This window comes from Aricia agestis, chromosome 5, assembly GCF_905147365.1.
Source record: "Aricia agestis chromosome 5, ilAriAges1.1, whole genome shotgun sequence".
In the NCBI taxonomy this organism is placed as follows: Eukaryota; Metazoa; Arthropoda; class Insecta; order Lepidoptera; family Lycaenidae; genus Aricia; species Aricia agestis.
The window spans coordinates 3646570-3665022 of record NC_056410.1 but is presented as its reverse complement, the minus strand read 5'-3'; the positions used below and the strand labels follow the sequence as shown (position 1 = coordinate 3665022).

Below are 18453 nucleotides of genomic sequence, written 5' to 3'. Positions count from 1 at the left end.
TAAAGGCGTAACCTTAATATGAACCAATTGATTTAGATCCTCCAGGACAATTCCCAGTTTGTTCACCGCAGGCGACTTGAAAATTTTAATGAAAGCTGTGTTGTTGAATTTGGTTGGTGTTGTTGGTTACGATATGGGGCAAGATTTATAGCTCAAAGGGGAATGGTCGACTACATTTAGTTGAAGGAACCATGCGTCCGACTTCAGACTAATACCTGCGTGTTTTGCAAACTCCTCTCCATCACCAGGTGGCTGAATATTAGCCAGACGGCACCTGCATAATTATGCAGGACTCTACTCCTTACCATAACGCAAAAAAAATATTCACTTTTTTAAAGATAACAATGTCACCTATTAAACACAAAAATGTACTTTTTTCATGTGAGTATAATAATTTGGCCACCGACAGTACCTAGTACCTTCCTACAAATTCTTTGGATGATGCAGTTGGGTTTAACTAACTCGATGAGATATACTCGTAATACAGGACATGGAATAGCATTATCATGATAAAATGTTCAGTTCTCTCGCTATACACGAATTTCAGCTCCATCGAAGTTCCAAGAAACTTCTGGCATAATCAAACATCGATCAATGTTAACAAGATACCTGGAAGTCGATCTTTATCGGTGTTACCGTTTCGATCAATTATGTGAGACGATACTGCAGCAAATTTTGTTGTTCCCGGGGGTCAGTGTGGCGGGTAACGGGCGGGGCGGTGCTGATGGATGGGCGCGGGACACAATGCAGCCCACCGCCGTATGCTAATGCCCGTGACTCACATCTAGCTGGTGAGATGTAACTGTACTGCGATTCAATCTCTGACACGATGACGTGCAGGGGTACGCAACCATTGCCCTGCCAATAAATCACATGATTATGATAATCCTATGATAATGTTAATATACCTAATATTAATCCTATCATATCAAAGGGTTTTCGTGGTTGGTTCGCACTGCTTATCCTGGCGACATCGGAGTTGCAGTGGTGAAAATGTGATGTTGGATTGAAATTTGAATTACGTTAAAAAGTTATCAAAACATTAACTCTACCACAACATATTATTATGTTTCTACGAGTATGTGTATATTCGTAGAACGAAAGAGAATTCATATTAAAATTTTACTCTTTCAATTTAATGTCATGAATCTGTCAACGCATTTTCCAACTTACACAAAATATCACATAAACTCCCCTAACCAGTCAAAACGCCTATCTTTAAATCTTCTACCTCTGCAATAATTTAACAAATATCGATACAATTATATTATACTCGAATCAATCGTACTGAAAAAATAGTGTCAGAATTATTCAGTCGACGTTGAAAGTTGTGAGACTGTGCAAATTAAAAGATAAAGTTACAAAGATATATATATAAAATAAATAATAATAAAATATTCATTCATAAGTGCTCAAAAGGTTACGGAACTCTGTACTCCAGTGACATTTCCTGTTGATGTAAGTCGAAGAAACACTTTCGTCCAGTCATAACGACGCCCAAAGACATGGAGTTCACGACTAACCTGATTGTTGCTGATTTATCATAAAGCTACGGACTTAATAAAATATCATGTGTCTATATCATGTATCTATCTATACATCTATACATATTGTGTGTCTGTTTGTAATATTGAAAGAACCGTTTTTTACTCGATGCATATTAATGTATATAGGGTACATACACCAAAACAACATTTTTTTAAATTTTTGTCTGTATGTCTGTCTGTCTGTCTGTCTGTCTGTCTGTCTGTTTGTTCCGGCTAATCTCTGAAATGGCTGGAGCGATTTTGACGGGACTTTTTTTGACACATAGCTGATGTAATAAGGCATAACTTAGGCTACTTTTTAACCGACTTCCGAAAAGGAGGAGGATATATTTCGTTAGTAGACCAATTTCCAAAATTCTTTTGTTGTTGTATGAGATGTAGTTACAAATTTCGGGTAACATGATCACAAAATTGGTGATCTGATGATGCAATCCATGGGAAATCGACAGGACTCCTTAAAATTTATATGGAAACATATAGTGATTTTACGTTTTTCTGAAGGATTTTAAGCTTAAACTACCAAACAATAAGAATTTGCGCTGAAGTACCAGTTCGGAACCAGTGTGTAATTCAGCGCAAATTCTTATTGTTTGGTAGTTTAAGCTTAAAATCCTTCAGAAAAACGTAAAATCACTATATGTTTCCATATAAATTTTAAGGAGTCCTGTCGATTTCCCATGGATTGCATCATCAGATCACCACTTTTGTGATCATGTTACCCGAAATTTCAATCATCATCAACATCTCATACAACAACAAAAGAATTTTGGAAATTGGTCTACAAACGACGGAGTTGTCCGCGAACCAATATAAAAAAAGTGAAATATATCCTCCTCCTTTTCGGAAGTCGGTTAAAAAGTAGCCTAAGTTATGCCTTACTACATCAGCTATGCGTCAAAAAAAGTCCCGTCAAAATCGCTCCAGCCATTTCAGAGATTAGCCGGAACAAACAGACAGACAGACAGACAGACATCGAGTAAAAAACGGTTCTTTCAATATTACAAACAGACACTCCAATTTTATGTATATGTATAGATTATTAAAGTACACATATAATTAAGGATTCTGTGAAAATTTCGACTGCCTGCCTGTTGTCATTATTGATATCGAGCAAAAAAGGCCAAAAAAAATTATGTTTGTTGTACTATGAGAGCCTCTCTTAATTTTGTTACGCCAAACCAGTTTGAGCCTGTACCTCGGGTTCTCTGAGATCATATCAAAGGGTTTTCGTGGTTGGATACCGCTGTCGATCCTGGTGACACAGGAGATACAGTGGTGGGAATGTGTGGTGGCCGGTGGGTCAACGCCCATAAAGAAATTACATTGTGTACCCACAATGTAATTCTTTATTTAGTAAGTAAACAACTTCAAGCGTTATTTTGTTCTGGTTTCATTGTAGGTTATGAATCTGAGAATAAGAGGCAGGTTAAAGAGAGATTGATGCCTACATTAAATCACGTCTTCTGAAGTCTATCCTCTATCTCCGTCACATGTTCCTTTCCCTTGTCCTGTGGCCCCCTACCCTGTCCACGCCAAGCGGTCTTCGAAGAAAGGATTTTTTAAAACGATAAGTATTTGAGGTTCAAGTTTCCTGGGTCTTTGATGTAAATTAAAAATTTCGTATGTAATATATAGATCCAAATAAAATTGTCGTATGTATGGGTGTTCAATTTTCTAAATCTCGATTTTAATAACATACATTCACGCGGACGAAGTTGCGGGCAACAGCTAGTATCTTATATAAAAATTATTAATTGTCACGTTGTTTTTTCGCGATGGACTCCTAAATTACTGAACCGATTTAAATTTGATTTGTACACTGTGTGCAATTTGATTCAGCGTGAAAGATAGGATAGCTTTCATATCAATTTATAGTCACAATATTTTATTAATGTTTTAAATAAATCAGGAGGCAAGTGATACGAAGTTCACCGGGTCATCTAGTACTAAAATAAATAAGAACAAGAATATTTTTATTTTGTCACCACACAACACATGTAAATCAAACAAAAATACAGTTGAAGTGCTTATTTCTACAATACCTACAATACATACATTGTGTGATGTCACTCAATGTATGTATTGTAGGTATTGTAGGCACAATTGGCCCAGGCTCAGCTATACGCAGCAAGCTAGCTCGCTGCAATGGTATTCTGCCAAATAACTATATTTAACACTTACATTATAAAAGAAATAACTTGTAACTCTGTATTAATAGCGCTTTCATACTTTAACTATGACGGTTCCTACACCTAGTAAGTACCTACATAGAGTGGTGCAGATTTAAATTTTCTTTCTTTTCTGTTTACTTTTTACGAACAACAGTGACTGTCTATTTACGACAACAGAATCATTTAGTGCCGAAACGTTTGCCTGCGAATTATTGCGATGTGAATAAAAAAATAATTACCATACGCTTTTTCTTTCCATAATTCCTGTTGATCCCGTGATTCCCAAGAGGTTATACGTGGGAGAGCCATGCTTCGGCACGAATGGGCCGGCTCGACCGGAGAAATACCACGTTCTCACAGAAAACCGGCGTGAAACAGCGCTTGCGCTGTGTTTCGCCGAGTGACTGAGTTTACCGGAGGCCCAATCCCCTACCTTATTCCCTTTCCTATCCTCCCCTATTCCCTTCCCTTCCCATCCCTACCCTCTCCTATTACCCTATTCCCTCTAAAAGGCCGGCAACGCACCTGCAGCTCTTCTGATGCTGCGAGTGTCCATGGGCGACGGAAGTTGCTTTCCATCAGGTGACCCGTTTGCTCGTTTGCCCCCTTATTTCATAAAAAAAAAAGGTGCAAGTGCACCACCTGGCACCCCCCTGCCGGCTCCCATGCCTACATATCTAAAAAACTGGTTATATATAATATGTTACTTAGAATTGAATTTAGATGGATAGTGTGAGCAAACTTGTGAATATTTTTGGCAACTTTTGTGAACTAAGTTTACAAATTTTACGTTTTTATAGAACACACATTTGAGGTTTCATAGCTTCCTTAAAAACGTAGTGCGCAGTCAATACAAATGTAGGTTAACGTAAATGATTGAAAACCTTGGTGTTATCAAACAAATCCATCTGATGCAATACTATGCGGTATTATGAGCTGCACTTGGGTATAGTCTGCAAAAAAATATGAAACATTCATTGTTTTTTCTAATAGGCAACGATAACATTTTTGTCTTTGTTATTATACAACAGAGTTAGGTACAAGTTATAACCTCCTATTTTATATAATATAACCTTCCTAGACATTTATTGTAATATTTGCATGATATCACAGCTGGGAGTTTTAATTGCATTGACTTTCTTCCAGGGAAAACTAAATCTACTTTTGTATATCGTCTTAATCGAGTAATAAGAATGCAACTTATAGGCAGCAGAGATGACCCCCCTCTTGACACTCTAGGCCGAAGAGAGAACAGGGGAAAGGAAAAATACTGTAATTTTTCAAAGGCGGAGAAATTATAATTCATGTTATTTTTTCCTGTTCTGGAAAATATAAGTATTTTTCCTTGGTGTCTGTACACCGTCGTCGGCCCCATGCATTGTCCTTTGCATATATAGTGTAGTAATAGGTCAAAGTTATAGATAACATGTAAATGATGGTATGTGGGGCGACTGTTAAGGCGGCGCCAACCGGTGCGAACCGGTTTTACTGCGCAGTATTTACATAGCGATGAAGGCTGGGATTCGGAGGTTTTCAGCGCCAACCGTAAACTTTATATGCATTTTATGATAGTTTCCACGGTTTTGGTGGAAGCTTATGGTGCAAACAGTCAAAATAACACATGTTATTAATATCAATTAATAAATTGAAAGAAAAGATTATCCAAGGTTCCAGGGAGTCGGTGGTGCAGGCTGCAAGCGTCTAGGCTGCCTTGTGGCCTATGTCATAAAGTAGATAAAAATAATTAAGAAAAATATTTTAGGCAGAAAAGTATATTTTCATCCTCGAAACGTATATTTTGGGTTTATGGACTTATTTAATGCTACTAGAGATCGCCCAATGGTCGAAATTCGACCTTACCCGCAACGACATTAGGACTACTACCTAGATTTTTTCAATTCTTGTCTCTGGGACTCAGCTGATCTCAGACTGGCCGTTTAAGCATTGTCTAATAGTATCTAAAATCAAATAAAATAAAACAATAATCCATTTTTAATTTGTCAACTTGTTGTCGACAGACTTCAAGTTTCAACCATAAATAAAAGAGTATAATTCGTATGTATAGGCTTGTCACTCAAAAATCTGTCATTTTTCCTAGTAGTAGTGTCGTAGTGTGAGAACGTTTTATTTGTTAAAAATATATATGATAAAAGCATAATTTCAAAATAATATTAGCTCGATGCACTCCTTCACCATATAAACTATAACTGTGCGAAATTTCATGCACCTACGTTTCCCTATTTTTCGTAAAAAGGGTTACAAAGTTTTTCTCTCATGTATTAATATATAGATGTGTATTTCTGTTACTTCTGGTCTTGTATACCTAATATAGGTACTCATTTTCAGAATAATTTTGTTAGAAATATAGTAATAAAGTACGAAATCAATTTTCAGGAAGTAAAATCTGAACCTTGTGAGTTGTGACTTGTGAAACAGCGATCCCTATACAAAAGATATAAACGGGAGTAAAGCTCGCCGTTATTTGTCATTGTTTCGATTTTATTTTTGTGACGTTTTTAACATTTGATATAGTGTAGATAACTATAGTGTCATAAAGGTAAATATGATGCGCTTAATTCAACGCATACTGAGCCTTAAATAATCCTTTGGCTCAAGTATAATATGTCGCATCAAAACTATGACAAAGTGTAAACTGCATCATATAATTACTTTACCCTTAATCACAGATAGTGGTTGACATTGACGGCGTATGTAGCACACATTTATTATTTTGAAAATATAAATCTGAAGATTTACATATTTGTACCTACATTACAATTTCGTGGCCTATAATAACCTGATAAACTATTGCCTTCAGAACTTTGCTTTAGCTCGCAAAAACTGTTTACTCGTGCCCATAACTTTATTTTATTTGTTATTTGAATACAAAAAATGAAGTGGCAAATTAATTTTTGAAATTACCTATTAAACACTTTTGGTGCGATTATATAGCAGAGAAATTAACGCGCAAAAAAATTCGCTTTGGCATTGTGCTGAAGTAAATTATTATTGGATTACTTATCGCGACACAGATGAACATATTTATGAATATGTGGGCGTCCATCATCATCACTGTCGCATTCGAAACGTCTCCATCAATAGGACATCACATCTGCTCAAATGCGACACCCATCGGCAAGATCTTCCGCTTCTGTGGTTTCAATCTTCTTTTAGTAGATATGTATAATATGATTCTGTAGGTATGTGTTTTAGTATGACTTTGTTGTTTATAATAAATTTAATCAATTCTTGTAATTTGCAAAATTCTAAGTAGGTAAGTAGGTGAATATATATATTAAGTTTGACTGGCCAGTTATTTGGTTATAATAACCTATATCATGTAAAGAATGAAAGAAAGAAAGAATCTTACTTTTACTTTTACACGAAATCCTTGCAAAGCATTACTATTTGGCACACAATTCTGCGAATAATTACGCATACTCAATAAGCTTACGTACAGATCTTCTTCGAAAGCTCAAGAGTCACGACGACCCGAATTTGCGTACAATCGAAGTGCAGACAAAGGATGCATCTCGAGATCTGTCGCGTGACCCACATTCGCGTGTGTCGCGCACATGGCATTGTCAATGAATTAGAAAAATGAACCGAAGCCATCACCGACACCTCATTTCGTTTTCGGTTGTTAAAAAGCGTGCACGCAACCCGTAGCTACTGCGTGCGCGTGCGCCGGGCGATGGAACGCCATGTCAGTTCGCCGCATCCGATTCATAAGTTTTATTAATTAAAACCAAACATAATACAAATACCTAAATCGGAGAGGACACCGTCATCGATATAAGTGTAATTAATATCAAAAGTGTTATTTAAATCGTAACAAATTAATGATTTAACTGGGACAAACGAAATCAAAACAATGTTTTGTTTATTACTGTTAATTATCACAAACATCTGTGGGGCGAGCGTGTTCCAGAACCGCGTAGATCACGGCGAGTTCTACAGGAATAGATCGTCGTCGAAGGCGCTGAGCTTCTCGACGAGCTACTTAAATCAGAACTTCGTGTCGAGGGGGAGTGAGAAGGAGAGTGTGCAGTGCGGGACGCGGACGGTGGACTTCACGCTGCGGCGCGGGAAAATCGTGGGCGGCTCCGAGGCGCCCTACGGGGCTTTCCCCTGGCAGGTGAGATCGCATTAAGGCTTTTCTGAAGAAGATATAATGTTGCAGTAGAATTGTACCTAGAGGGACAAAATAAATACAAGGTGTGACAAAACTAAGTGGTAACTTTAGGGTGTGCATGAGTCCCGTGTATAGAGAGTTCACTGTGAAAGTAGCAGCGCTGAATGAGCAAATTTTTTTTTTCACTTATGTATGGGGAAACTCATGACACTGGGGCGCTAGCCCACAAAAATCACAAAAAAATGGTCTTTCAGCGCTGATTCCTTAAATGAAAGGGTAGTTAGATAGTCTACCATAAAAAACACAAAGAAGGGTATTTTTTTTTCAAAAAGTTTAAAAAAGTCATAAAGTTTCTAAAGATAGGTATAGAGAAAACGCGTGCAAATTTTACAACTATGGTTTTTTACAGAAACAGCCCCCATAACCCTCACAACCCAAAATGGTTATGGGGCTGTTTTTGTAAAAAATGGAATAGTTGTAAAATTTGCACGTGTTTAATTTATTTTTTTAGAAGCTTTATGACTTATTTAAACTTCTTGCATAGAAAACTCCTTTTTGTGGTTTTTTGTGTTATTTAATTAACTTTCATTTAAAGCTATTTTTATGACAATAGGACGAAACCTCACAAGTCACAGAGAAAGAATGTTTTTTGCTAGCCGGGTAGAGTCAATAATAAAGTGCCTACCACATAGAGGCGAAGGGGGCCAGACCTAGTAGTTAGTGGTTTTTTGCATAACAAGTACATATGGATGCTTAAAATATCGCTAGTTCCTGACTTCCTGACCAAACACACTGTATACCTACGCATAATGAGGGCTTTTCTAGACCACAATTTAAAAAAAAGTTTCAACCTCTGGCTCTCTGGATGGCACTAGTAAAAAGTGAGCTGTCAAAATTTGTAAGAGAGATTTGTAAGAGATAAGAGGATTCAGAAAAATAAACAAAGTTTTTATTACAAAATGACACAAATTTAAGTTGTGATAACTACTGGCAATATTAGAAAACATTATTTTTTTATAACTTACTAGATGTCCCGCGCGGCTTCGCCCGCGTAAATTAGGAATTTTACGGAAACCGTACATTTTCCCATAAAAAATAAGTCTTATTTACTCTATATCTGTGCCAAATATTGCCATAAAAATTGCTCCAGTAGTTCGTAATTTCTAATATTTCCCCCGTTTTTCCCACATTTTCCTGAGTTTCTTCGGTCGTATTAGTCTTAGCGTGATAATATATATTAGCTATCTAACACTGAAATAAGTTTTTAAATCAGACCAGTAGTTCCTGAGATTAGCGCGTTCAAGCAAACATACTCTTCAGGTTTATAATTATCGCTTTCAATTATCGCTTGACAAACTCGAGTCTCGATCTAAAAGACAATGAAAAGTACCAATAACAGGGTCATTATAGGCTCATAAGTCATAACCATGAGACGATGCATGGTATAATAATATGGTAGTGATGCTGATGATAAATGTAATTTGTATAGTAGCATATGCTTTCCGTTCTTAAAACAACGCCGAAACTCCCAAACTTGTATCTATAAAGGATCAGGAGTTCTCTCAGCACCTTCCGAACCACGGTATACCAGGTGTACCTCGGTGCAAAATCTTACTTGTTGGTAGCATATGCTTAGAATACTTCTCACGGAACCGAAGTCACCACATGTTTCCATATAAATTTTGAGGATTTCCCTCGATTACTTATGCATCCTTCATCAGATCAGCATTTTTGTGAATATAATATCAAACTGGGATGATACCCTATATACCAAAAAAAAAATTTTGAAAATCGGTTAACAAACGGCGGAGTAATCGTTGAACATAAGAAAACGAACATAACACCTCCCCCATTTTGAAAGACGGTTAAAATTATAGCCTCTATGTTATTCTGATGTATAAGCTATATTATTGTAAAGTTTCATTAAAATCCGTTCAATAGTTTTTGCGTGAAAGAGTAACAAACATCCATACATCCACACATCCACACATCCATACATCCATACATCCAAACAAACTTTCGCCTTTATAATATTAGTAGGATTCACAAAACAATCACGGGCTGCAGGTTGCCGACCGCTTTTTTTTTTTTTTTAAAGAAGGCAGGTCACTGTAGCCCTGACGTCACTGCGACCCATGAGGTCGACCGCTACCCTAAAGTATTATCATTTTGTTTTTTACACCCTGTTTATAGTTAAATTAGTGACACGTGTGATACGGTTAAGAATTTTTGTCTGTGACGCCCTGAACATTTTAAGGCCGGTTTGAGAATTGTGTTTCCGCTAGTTTGAGTTATTGCTAATCATTTAGCAATCTTTATTTTTATTTTGAAGTTTTATAGTCAAAATTGTAGGTCCCATCGAGGAAATTGATTCCTAAATCCTAGGCAGTTGACGGACCTACGTCATTTGGTTGGCTTATGTCAATTCGATGTTAACTGTGATCGGTCGGATGGGTTTGACTTCACGTGACCAAATTACTTCCGCCATCTGCCTAGGAATGAACTTCTCTGATAGTACATTCATTTACCTTCATTCATTCACCGATTATACCATATAATCGGATTTAGTTATTACTGAACAAGAGAAGATATTTCTTCTTCCATCAAGTTATCCTAAAATCCTAACTCTTAAATAACTGGTGAAATTGGGCCTAAGTCTCTCTAAGTAAGCTACGTATTATAACTTGGTGTCGAATACTGTCCGCAGGTGGACATCCAGATGTTGGACGTGGACAAGCTGAACTTCGAACACCACTGCGGCGGCGCCGTGCTGGCCGAGCGCCTCGTGCTCTCCGCCGCCCACTGCTTCGACCGGGTAACACTTTATCCCACCCATCAGTAGAATAGTAGATTTCCACATCGGTGGCTGTTTCATTTATTAATTTATTTAATTCAAACATCACTAGTTGATAACCCCAACACCGGAGCATCCTCAGGATGTGGACTCTACGAACATATTGACGGACGTTGTTCCTGAGGCTGCTCCGGTGTTGGGACAAAATACGCGTCGAGGTTTTCAACTTACATGGTGGTGAGAGGCACTACAAGAATTTGCTAACATTATTACTTATATGGTGATGGTGTTTGCATGTTACGCATAGGCAGTGTGGAAAAGGAGGTAGGTCAACGATATCAAAATACTTAGATACGACGTATGCCGTCAAAACTGTAGCAATGTTTTTGCATGCAAAATGTGTATCAAGAAATTATTGTCGTCCTTTTTTGTCTTACAGTAATAGCTTATACTACTTTCTCTTTCACTCATTTTACGCTTTAATCGAATCGAGAAAATATTGCCGTCCTTTTTTGTCTTACAGTAATATCATATACTACTTTTTTTTTTTTTTTTTTTTTATTATTATTATTATTATTATTATATACTACTTTCTCTTTCGCTCATTTTACGCGTCGCTTTGATTTTTCTCTTAAGAAGACAATAATTTATAATAAGCTTAAAGCAAAAGGTGTAAAATTACGTGTGAAATATTACACCTTTGGCTTTATTTGTATTCCTCGTTTTGTTACTGCACTGTCGGAACGCACATGACGGCATTCTGGAGCGAAATGTAGCGAAAAACAACGCGGTAATCAATGAATTAAACACGTCCGGCTGTTACCGCGTCCTAAGGCACACTGCTCTCAGATGAGTGAGCTCACTCATTTCGAGGGTGACACATTTTAGCGCTGACGATTGTATGGAATGCCTTTTCTAACGTTCTAATTCTATGAGGTAGGTGCTGTAATGCATGCCTCTGCGTTCACTCACTTTTACACAATTATACTAAATTTCAAACATCACTTACAGCTAAATAGGTCTTCCCACAAAATAATATTCGCACTCAATTTTTCTTTACTTGCATAATCTTGCCGGATGCCCGATACGACTGCCGATAGATCAAAGCTATATTAAAAAAACCCTTGACCACGGCGATAGTTATAATATTAGCATTAGTGACGTCAATAATAATTAAAGTTTACTTCTCTTTGTATAGACAGAAAATCATGGCAGTAAAGTTTTGTACCCAATTTACACTATCTAACTCTATATACTGTATCATAACCCACAACCTAACGCACATTTCAGCAACCCCTAGAGCTGGAGCATATCCGCCTGCTGGTGGGTCAGCACCGCCTCAACCTGCAGGACAAGCACGAGCACCGCTTCCTCGTCGACAAGGTCGTGCCGCACCCTGACTTCAGGAAAGGTTTGCGAAAACTTTGCTATTACCAGTGGCGGCCTTACCCATTGCGAGGCTCCGGGCGGAAGGTCTTTGCGAGGCCCTGCCAAAAAAAAATACCTTGCGAGGCTTTTGCAAGAGCGAGGACCTGGGCGATCATTGCCCTGTTCGCCGCCCCCTAGGGCCGCCACTGACTTTATTGCACCTCGTGGACTTGTAACTTTGTTTGGATTATTATATAGAGTGTTAACTCTATATATAATAATTCAAACAAAGTTTGGTAGTATAATAATTCAAAGAAATTTGGTATGGTAGTAGTTATACTACCATACCAAATTTCTAAAAAATCCTTTTCCAAGGAAAATAAATATACTGTATACAACATATTTTTCTAAATTTTCACTCTACACCTTGGGCCGACTATTGACAGTTACAGTCAGATTATATGCACGGGATTGTTTGTGGAGTATTAATATATGACCGGTGCGGCATTGTAAATTCACCGTGGCTATTCACCGTGATTCATGGCCTTCCGCCACCCCTATGTACGAACTCTGCCGCCATCCCTCGACGCTGCTGCCCATAGGCCATGGCCTATACTGCCTATACGTGAATCCAGAGCTGCGTAGACTGTTGTAACAGCTGCCCAACTCCATTCCAGAAGGCCCGCACAGCCACGACATCGCGCTGGTGCTGGTGGCGCGGTCCGGCGGCGGCGTGCGCTTCGACAGCCACGTGCGGCCCATCTGCTTGCCAGCGGAAGACGCGCCCATAGCGCCCGGCGCCTGGTGCGCCGTCAGCGGCTGGGGATACCAGTCAGGTAATTTACGTAAGGCTCAATGCTTTACTCTTAAGCTTATTATACAGGGTACAAAACAAAGTAACAGCGCTGTAAGAGTTTTTTTTTTTACTTTTTTATTTTTTATGGGCAATGTTATAGCACTGGGGTGCTTGCCCATACAAAAGTGAATAAAATTTTTACTCCTTCAGCGCTGCTTAGTGAGTGCTACTTTCATAGCGAACTTTACCTCTATACAGTGTGTAACAAAAATAAGTGATAATACTTTAGGGTGTGTACGTGTTCCTTGTAGAGACTTCACTGTTAAAGTAGCAGCTCTGAAAGACGAAATTTTTTTTCCACTTTTGTATGGGCAATGGCCAGAGCGTCACGAGTTTCCCCATACAAAAGTGAAAAAATTTTTTGGTCTTTCAGCGCTGCTACTTTCACAGTGAACTCTCTACAAGGAACACGTACACACCCTAAAGTATTATCACTTATTTTTGTTACACACTGTATACAGGGTGCAATTAAACCTTCCGTCCAATTTTTTTATGGTTTAAGTATTATGACTAGTAGGTAGTAGGATGACTATCCTAATGATACTTAAGCCATAATTTTAATAAAAAAAAATGGGGTGCAATTTTTTTTACAATAACATATTATTTTATGATTTATCCCAATTAAAATCGTTGCAGGATGGTTACTAAAGCGGGGTCTGTAGAGCGGGGGCCCGGGCGGGGTATTGCGCCCTGTATAAGGGACATAAACACACCCTCAACTTTTATCGGTTTATTTTGTTATAGCCTGTAGGAACCAAACACTTTGGTAGTTTTTTATGAAGAGCCCTTATTCTGTCCCACTACTGGGCAATGGCTTTCCTTAAGGTCTCCTATTCCTCTCCTTCAAGCTATACCATAAGCCTACGCCCTACGGTAATTAGGTAGTGAGTTTTATGAAACTAAGGCCGGTATAAATAGTCAGTACTCGAGATCTCGGTCTCAAGACATGGTTCAGGCTCTGTGATTGGTTGGCTGTCAAAATTTGGACCAATCATAGAGCCGAATCGCGTTTTGAGAACGAGATGCATCTTGAGTACTGACTATTTATACCGGCCTAAGAGTGTTCAAAAGAATTGTTTAGAAAATTCTTAGAAATGGAAATTAATTGAAAGCGAAATATGTTCCAGAGGGTACAGAAAGCTTCGCGCCGGTATTGCGCGCGGCCGCGGTGCCGATCCTTGAACTGAGCACGTGCCGCAAGAGCCAGGTGCTTGGTGGCCGCCAACAGCCTATACTAGACTCCATGCTTTGTGCCGGTGAGTGACATATACAGGGTGTAACAAAACTAACTGATAATATTATTTCATTATATTATTAATATTTTAGGGTGAGCTTGTGTCCCTTATATAGAGTTCTCTGCAGCACTGAAAGAGAATTTTTTTTCTTGTGATTTGTATGGGCCAGCGCCCGCGTCATAAATTGTTCCATACAAAAGTAAAAATCAAGTTACTCTTTCAGCGCTGCACTATTTTTACAGCGAACTCTATGTAGGGGCACAGAATATATATTAGTAGTACCAACAGAAGTCTCACTTGCGAAACCCGTTTAAAGCAATAACGACTCATGTTACGATACTATTAAGTTCAAATTTCGACCACACAGTGCTAGGTGCCTACAATTATATTCACCTACATGTCCGCTCTCGGTCTATCATAACTCGTACCTTTTCTGACGAAGTCAAGGTTTTCGCCTTTTAGAAAACAAAATATTCTTTTTTAATTACTATTGGTATGAATAGCAAACCTTTTTATAGTAATATAAAATTTTAGTAACCCAAACTATATTTTATAGTAGTTTTATACAGTGTGTAACAAAAATAAGTGATAATACTTTAGGGTGTGTACGTGTTCCTCGTAGAAAGTTCACTGTGAAAGTAGCAGCGCTGAAAGACGAATTTTTTTTTCTCTTTTGTATGGGGAAACTCGTGACGGTCGGCCCCTTGCCCATACAAAAGTGAAAAAAAAAATTCGTCTTTCAGCGCTGCTACTTTCACAGTGAACTCTCTACAAGGAACACGTACACGCCCTAAAGTATTATCACTTATTTTTGTTACACACTGTATATTCGATTATAGTGCAGGAAACTTTTACAATTTAAACATAGTAACTTGTATTTATTTCTGTGTAGTTTGTGCGTTTCTTTGTATGAAATTGGTTTATTTGCTACGTTTGTATAGTTTTTATCTACTTTTTGTATTTAAATACCTTATTCAAATACATATTTCATTAGCCTTTCTTAATTGTTCATTTTTATAAGATTTATAACGATTTTGTCACAGCGGTTAAATCAGTATCATGAATAAAATTCCTCTATAATCAGTAAACAGTAGATACGCGACAAAAATGCGTGCGTCACCGCTCGCTTGTGAGTCCCTACTGATTGGCCACCCGCGGGTGGTACTTACAGTTCGATACCTATTCTCGCGAGTGGGACAGGCCTGGTAGGGGACGCATACACACCCTTAAGTATTATCACTTAGTTATGTCACATCCTGTAAACGCTTCCTGCATTGATGATAAATTGATACTCGTAATGAAAGAGCTTCAACTACAAAAACGTTGTGTAGTTTATCGTCGTCGGTGGCTTTATAGTGTGGCGTTGCATTTACATAGGGCTGGTATAATATTTTTTTATTTATTTATTTATTAATACAACAAGATGAAAAAAAAATTGAATGCCTGCTTCATATTTTACTTGTATGCGCGTTAAATGTATTGCTATTTCGATTTCACAGGAGAACAATTATGAGGACAATAATAATAAAATCATTATCAAGTAATTAATTATTATCTTTATTATGAGCTATTAAGCTATAGAAATATTTTAAACGATGACTCTATAATGAAGTTTTTGCTTGTTTGTATAAAATGTAGCATTTAAATATTATTATTACATAACGACAAGGATCTTAGCGGTTTGTCGCCCACGTGTGTTCTTCGAGCAGTTGAGTTAAAGAATTTGTTTTTGCAACATCTGATACGTAAAATTGAGTATTGCGTACCAAAGTTCGAAGATCGATCACCTTATTTGCATTTGCGAGTATAACATCAAGTCTGCTGTCTGTTTATTTGGCGTGGAATCTAGAATGTCAAGGATACCGTTATCTATAAAAGTACCTAAAGTAGATAGTGTCTTTTTTTAATGGACCAAAGCGTGCAGATGAATCGCCTCATGGTAAACGATTGCCGCCCATTAATGAACTTCCACGACACCGACACCTACAAGTACACTTGTAAATACTCTGATGTTGCGTGTAAGTACGCAACATCAGAGGACGGACATCATCTGGTTATTATTTTTTTACGACACTTTTATGTGATATCGTGGTATTGGCACTATTGGGGTGTGGCTCTAATGCCAATGATATCTAGAAGAAAAGTGTGTATACTTAAAGGAGGTTGAACGTCACGTCTCTCTGCAGGTGTTCTGTCAGGCGGCGTGGACGCATGTCGGGGCGACAGCGGGGGTCCGCTGGCGTGTGCGACGGGGGGCGGGGGCTGGCAGCTGCGGGGGGTGGTGTCGTGGGGGGCGGGGTGCGCGAGGCCCGGCCGCCCCGGCGTCTACACGCGCGTTGCCGCCTACCTACCCTGGCTGAAACGCGCAGCGCAGGCGCTTGGACAGAAGCTGTAGACCTGGCATGTGCTACTGGCCTGGTGCCTCGGCAGAACCTCTGGATCAATTTAGCTTGTCTTATCTCTAGCTTGATATTTGGACTAAGCGCTAGTTCTACTTTGCCTGAGTTTTAAAGTAGCCAGGCGCCCGGGCAGAAGCCTTACCTCTTGGCTTGCGTGCGTTGCAGCTCTCTGTCCAGCCAGGATAGTGTCAACGCACGCGGGGCTTGCACAGAAGCTATAGCAGCCATGTCAGTGTTTTTTAGCTCATTTACTGTATTGTGTGTAATTCAAATCTCAGATATTTTAACTAATTATATTTCAGGTACCTAGAGAACTTTTTGTTGAGTCGATATTGTAAAAGTGAGCACACTTACTATTAGTTTTGTGATTATCATTTTGATTAGTTCCAAGTTCCAACTATCCGGTTCAGAATTCTAAATGTAAAATCAGTCGTTAACATTCCCCATAACGACCACAATAAGACGTATTAGTTACAATGTGAATCTACCTTGAACCGGCTTATAAACAATTCAAGTCAAGTGTCAACAATGTTTTCGCCGCCTCATGTATCATCGGAAATATAATACACACAAATTGAAGTCTAATGAAACAATTATTATTAGTATATTATATTTATAATTAAATATAAAAATGAAAATTATTCAGTGCGGAACAATCGCTATTATTTGCATTTTCTAGTTTTAATTTTTGCCTCGTAACTGGGTATCGTGTATTTATGTGTACCACCTAGTGTTACCGTACGCTTTGTTCCTATGAATGTGTAAAAGTAAGACATTTTGTCATTGTCATTATAAAAGTATTTCTTATAATTACATTTTATGAAATACTAGACGATGCCCGCAACTCCGTTGCGCCAAAATTCGTTTATCACGCGGGAACCGTACATTTTTCCGGGATAAAAAGTATCCTATGTCCTTTCCCGGGACTCAAAGTATCCCGAAACGACAGACAGACAGACACACTTTCGCATTTATAATATTAGTATGGATTTTTATATCCATTAATTCCAGTCTGTCGACAAAAGTTTTTACATATTATGTAAATTACAGGTAGACATTTTTATTGACAATATTTAAGCCTAATAGTTGTAAGTTATTTAGTTTTAATAGACTTTGAGTTAATTTATTATTTAAATGATAGTTTGTGGCTCCGCACGCCATGACGAAGCGCGGTTTTTGTCGCTCGCTATTCGAGTAAAAAAAACAATAATTTTAACGCCAAAGATTAATTACTGATACTTAAATTGAAAATGTAAATTAGTTTTAAGTGGTGTAAAATGAATAAAATAATAATTTATTGACCATCATGGTTTTAATATCCTGCAGAGTTCTTTTCTTGTCAGAATTTATTTACAAGGAACGTTAAAATTTATACGAGTATACGTAAGAGAATTTAATTAGGTATAATAATTGTTCTATGTTTTTAGATAGGTACCTACTAATTTTCTTAAGTAGTTCACCTACTAACAAATTAATGTTGTTTTGAAAAAAAAAAAAACAGAAATATTAACAGATAATTGTTAACAGAAATCCTATCTTCGAGGACGCCAGCAGAGTGTAAGATTAAATGATTCCTCTTCTAGTTGGGTGGATCTCGAAGTTGGTGTACCTCAAGGCGGTATTCTCTCTCCTCTTTTGTTTTTACTATTTATTAATCTTATATCCTTGGTTATACTTCATTGTGCGTATCACCTTTATGCCGATGATTTGCAGGTTTACATTCAAGAGAAGGTTGGAGAGTTACCTTTCGGCTGCCGCATTAGGAACATGAACCAGGACTTAGAGGCTATAAACGTGTGGTCTGCAAATTTCGGTCTGCATCTAAACTCCAGTAAATGTCAAGCCATCGTGATTGGCAGTCCGCGCTTGATGAGTCGAGTCGACATTGGAGCCCTTCCACCCGTCGTCTTTGGTAATAGTGTCATCCCTTTTAGCTCTAATGTCAAAG

At 38.1% G+C, this 18453-nt stretch overlaps 1 protein-coding gene across 1 annotated transcript; it reads left to right on the top strand.

Annotated features, from left to right (window-relative positions):
• The first annotated feature begins 7542 nt into the window (after positions 1 to 7542).
• On the top strand, positions 7543 to 17066 carry LOC121727014 (tryptase-like). The gene is made up of 6 exons (XM_042114685.1): positions 7543 to 7856; positions 10561 to 10668; positions 11938 to 12058; positions 12693 to 12851; positions 13999 to 14127; positions 16293 to 17066. Exons 1-6 carry the CDS (start codon positions 7593 to 7595, stop codon positions 16499 to 16501), a joined length of 990 nt encoding a protein of 329 aa, XP_041970619.1. The 5' UTR covers positions 7543 to 7592; the 3' UTR covers positions 16502 to 17066.
• Positions 17067 to 18453: the final 1387 nt, after the last annotated feature.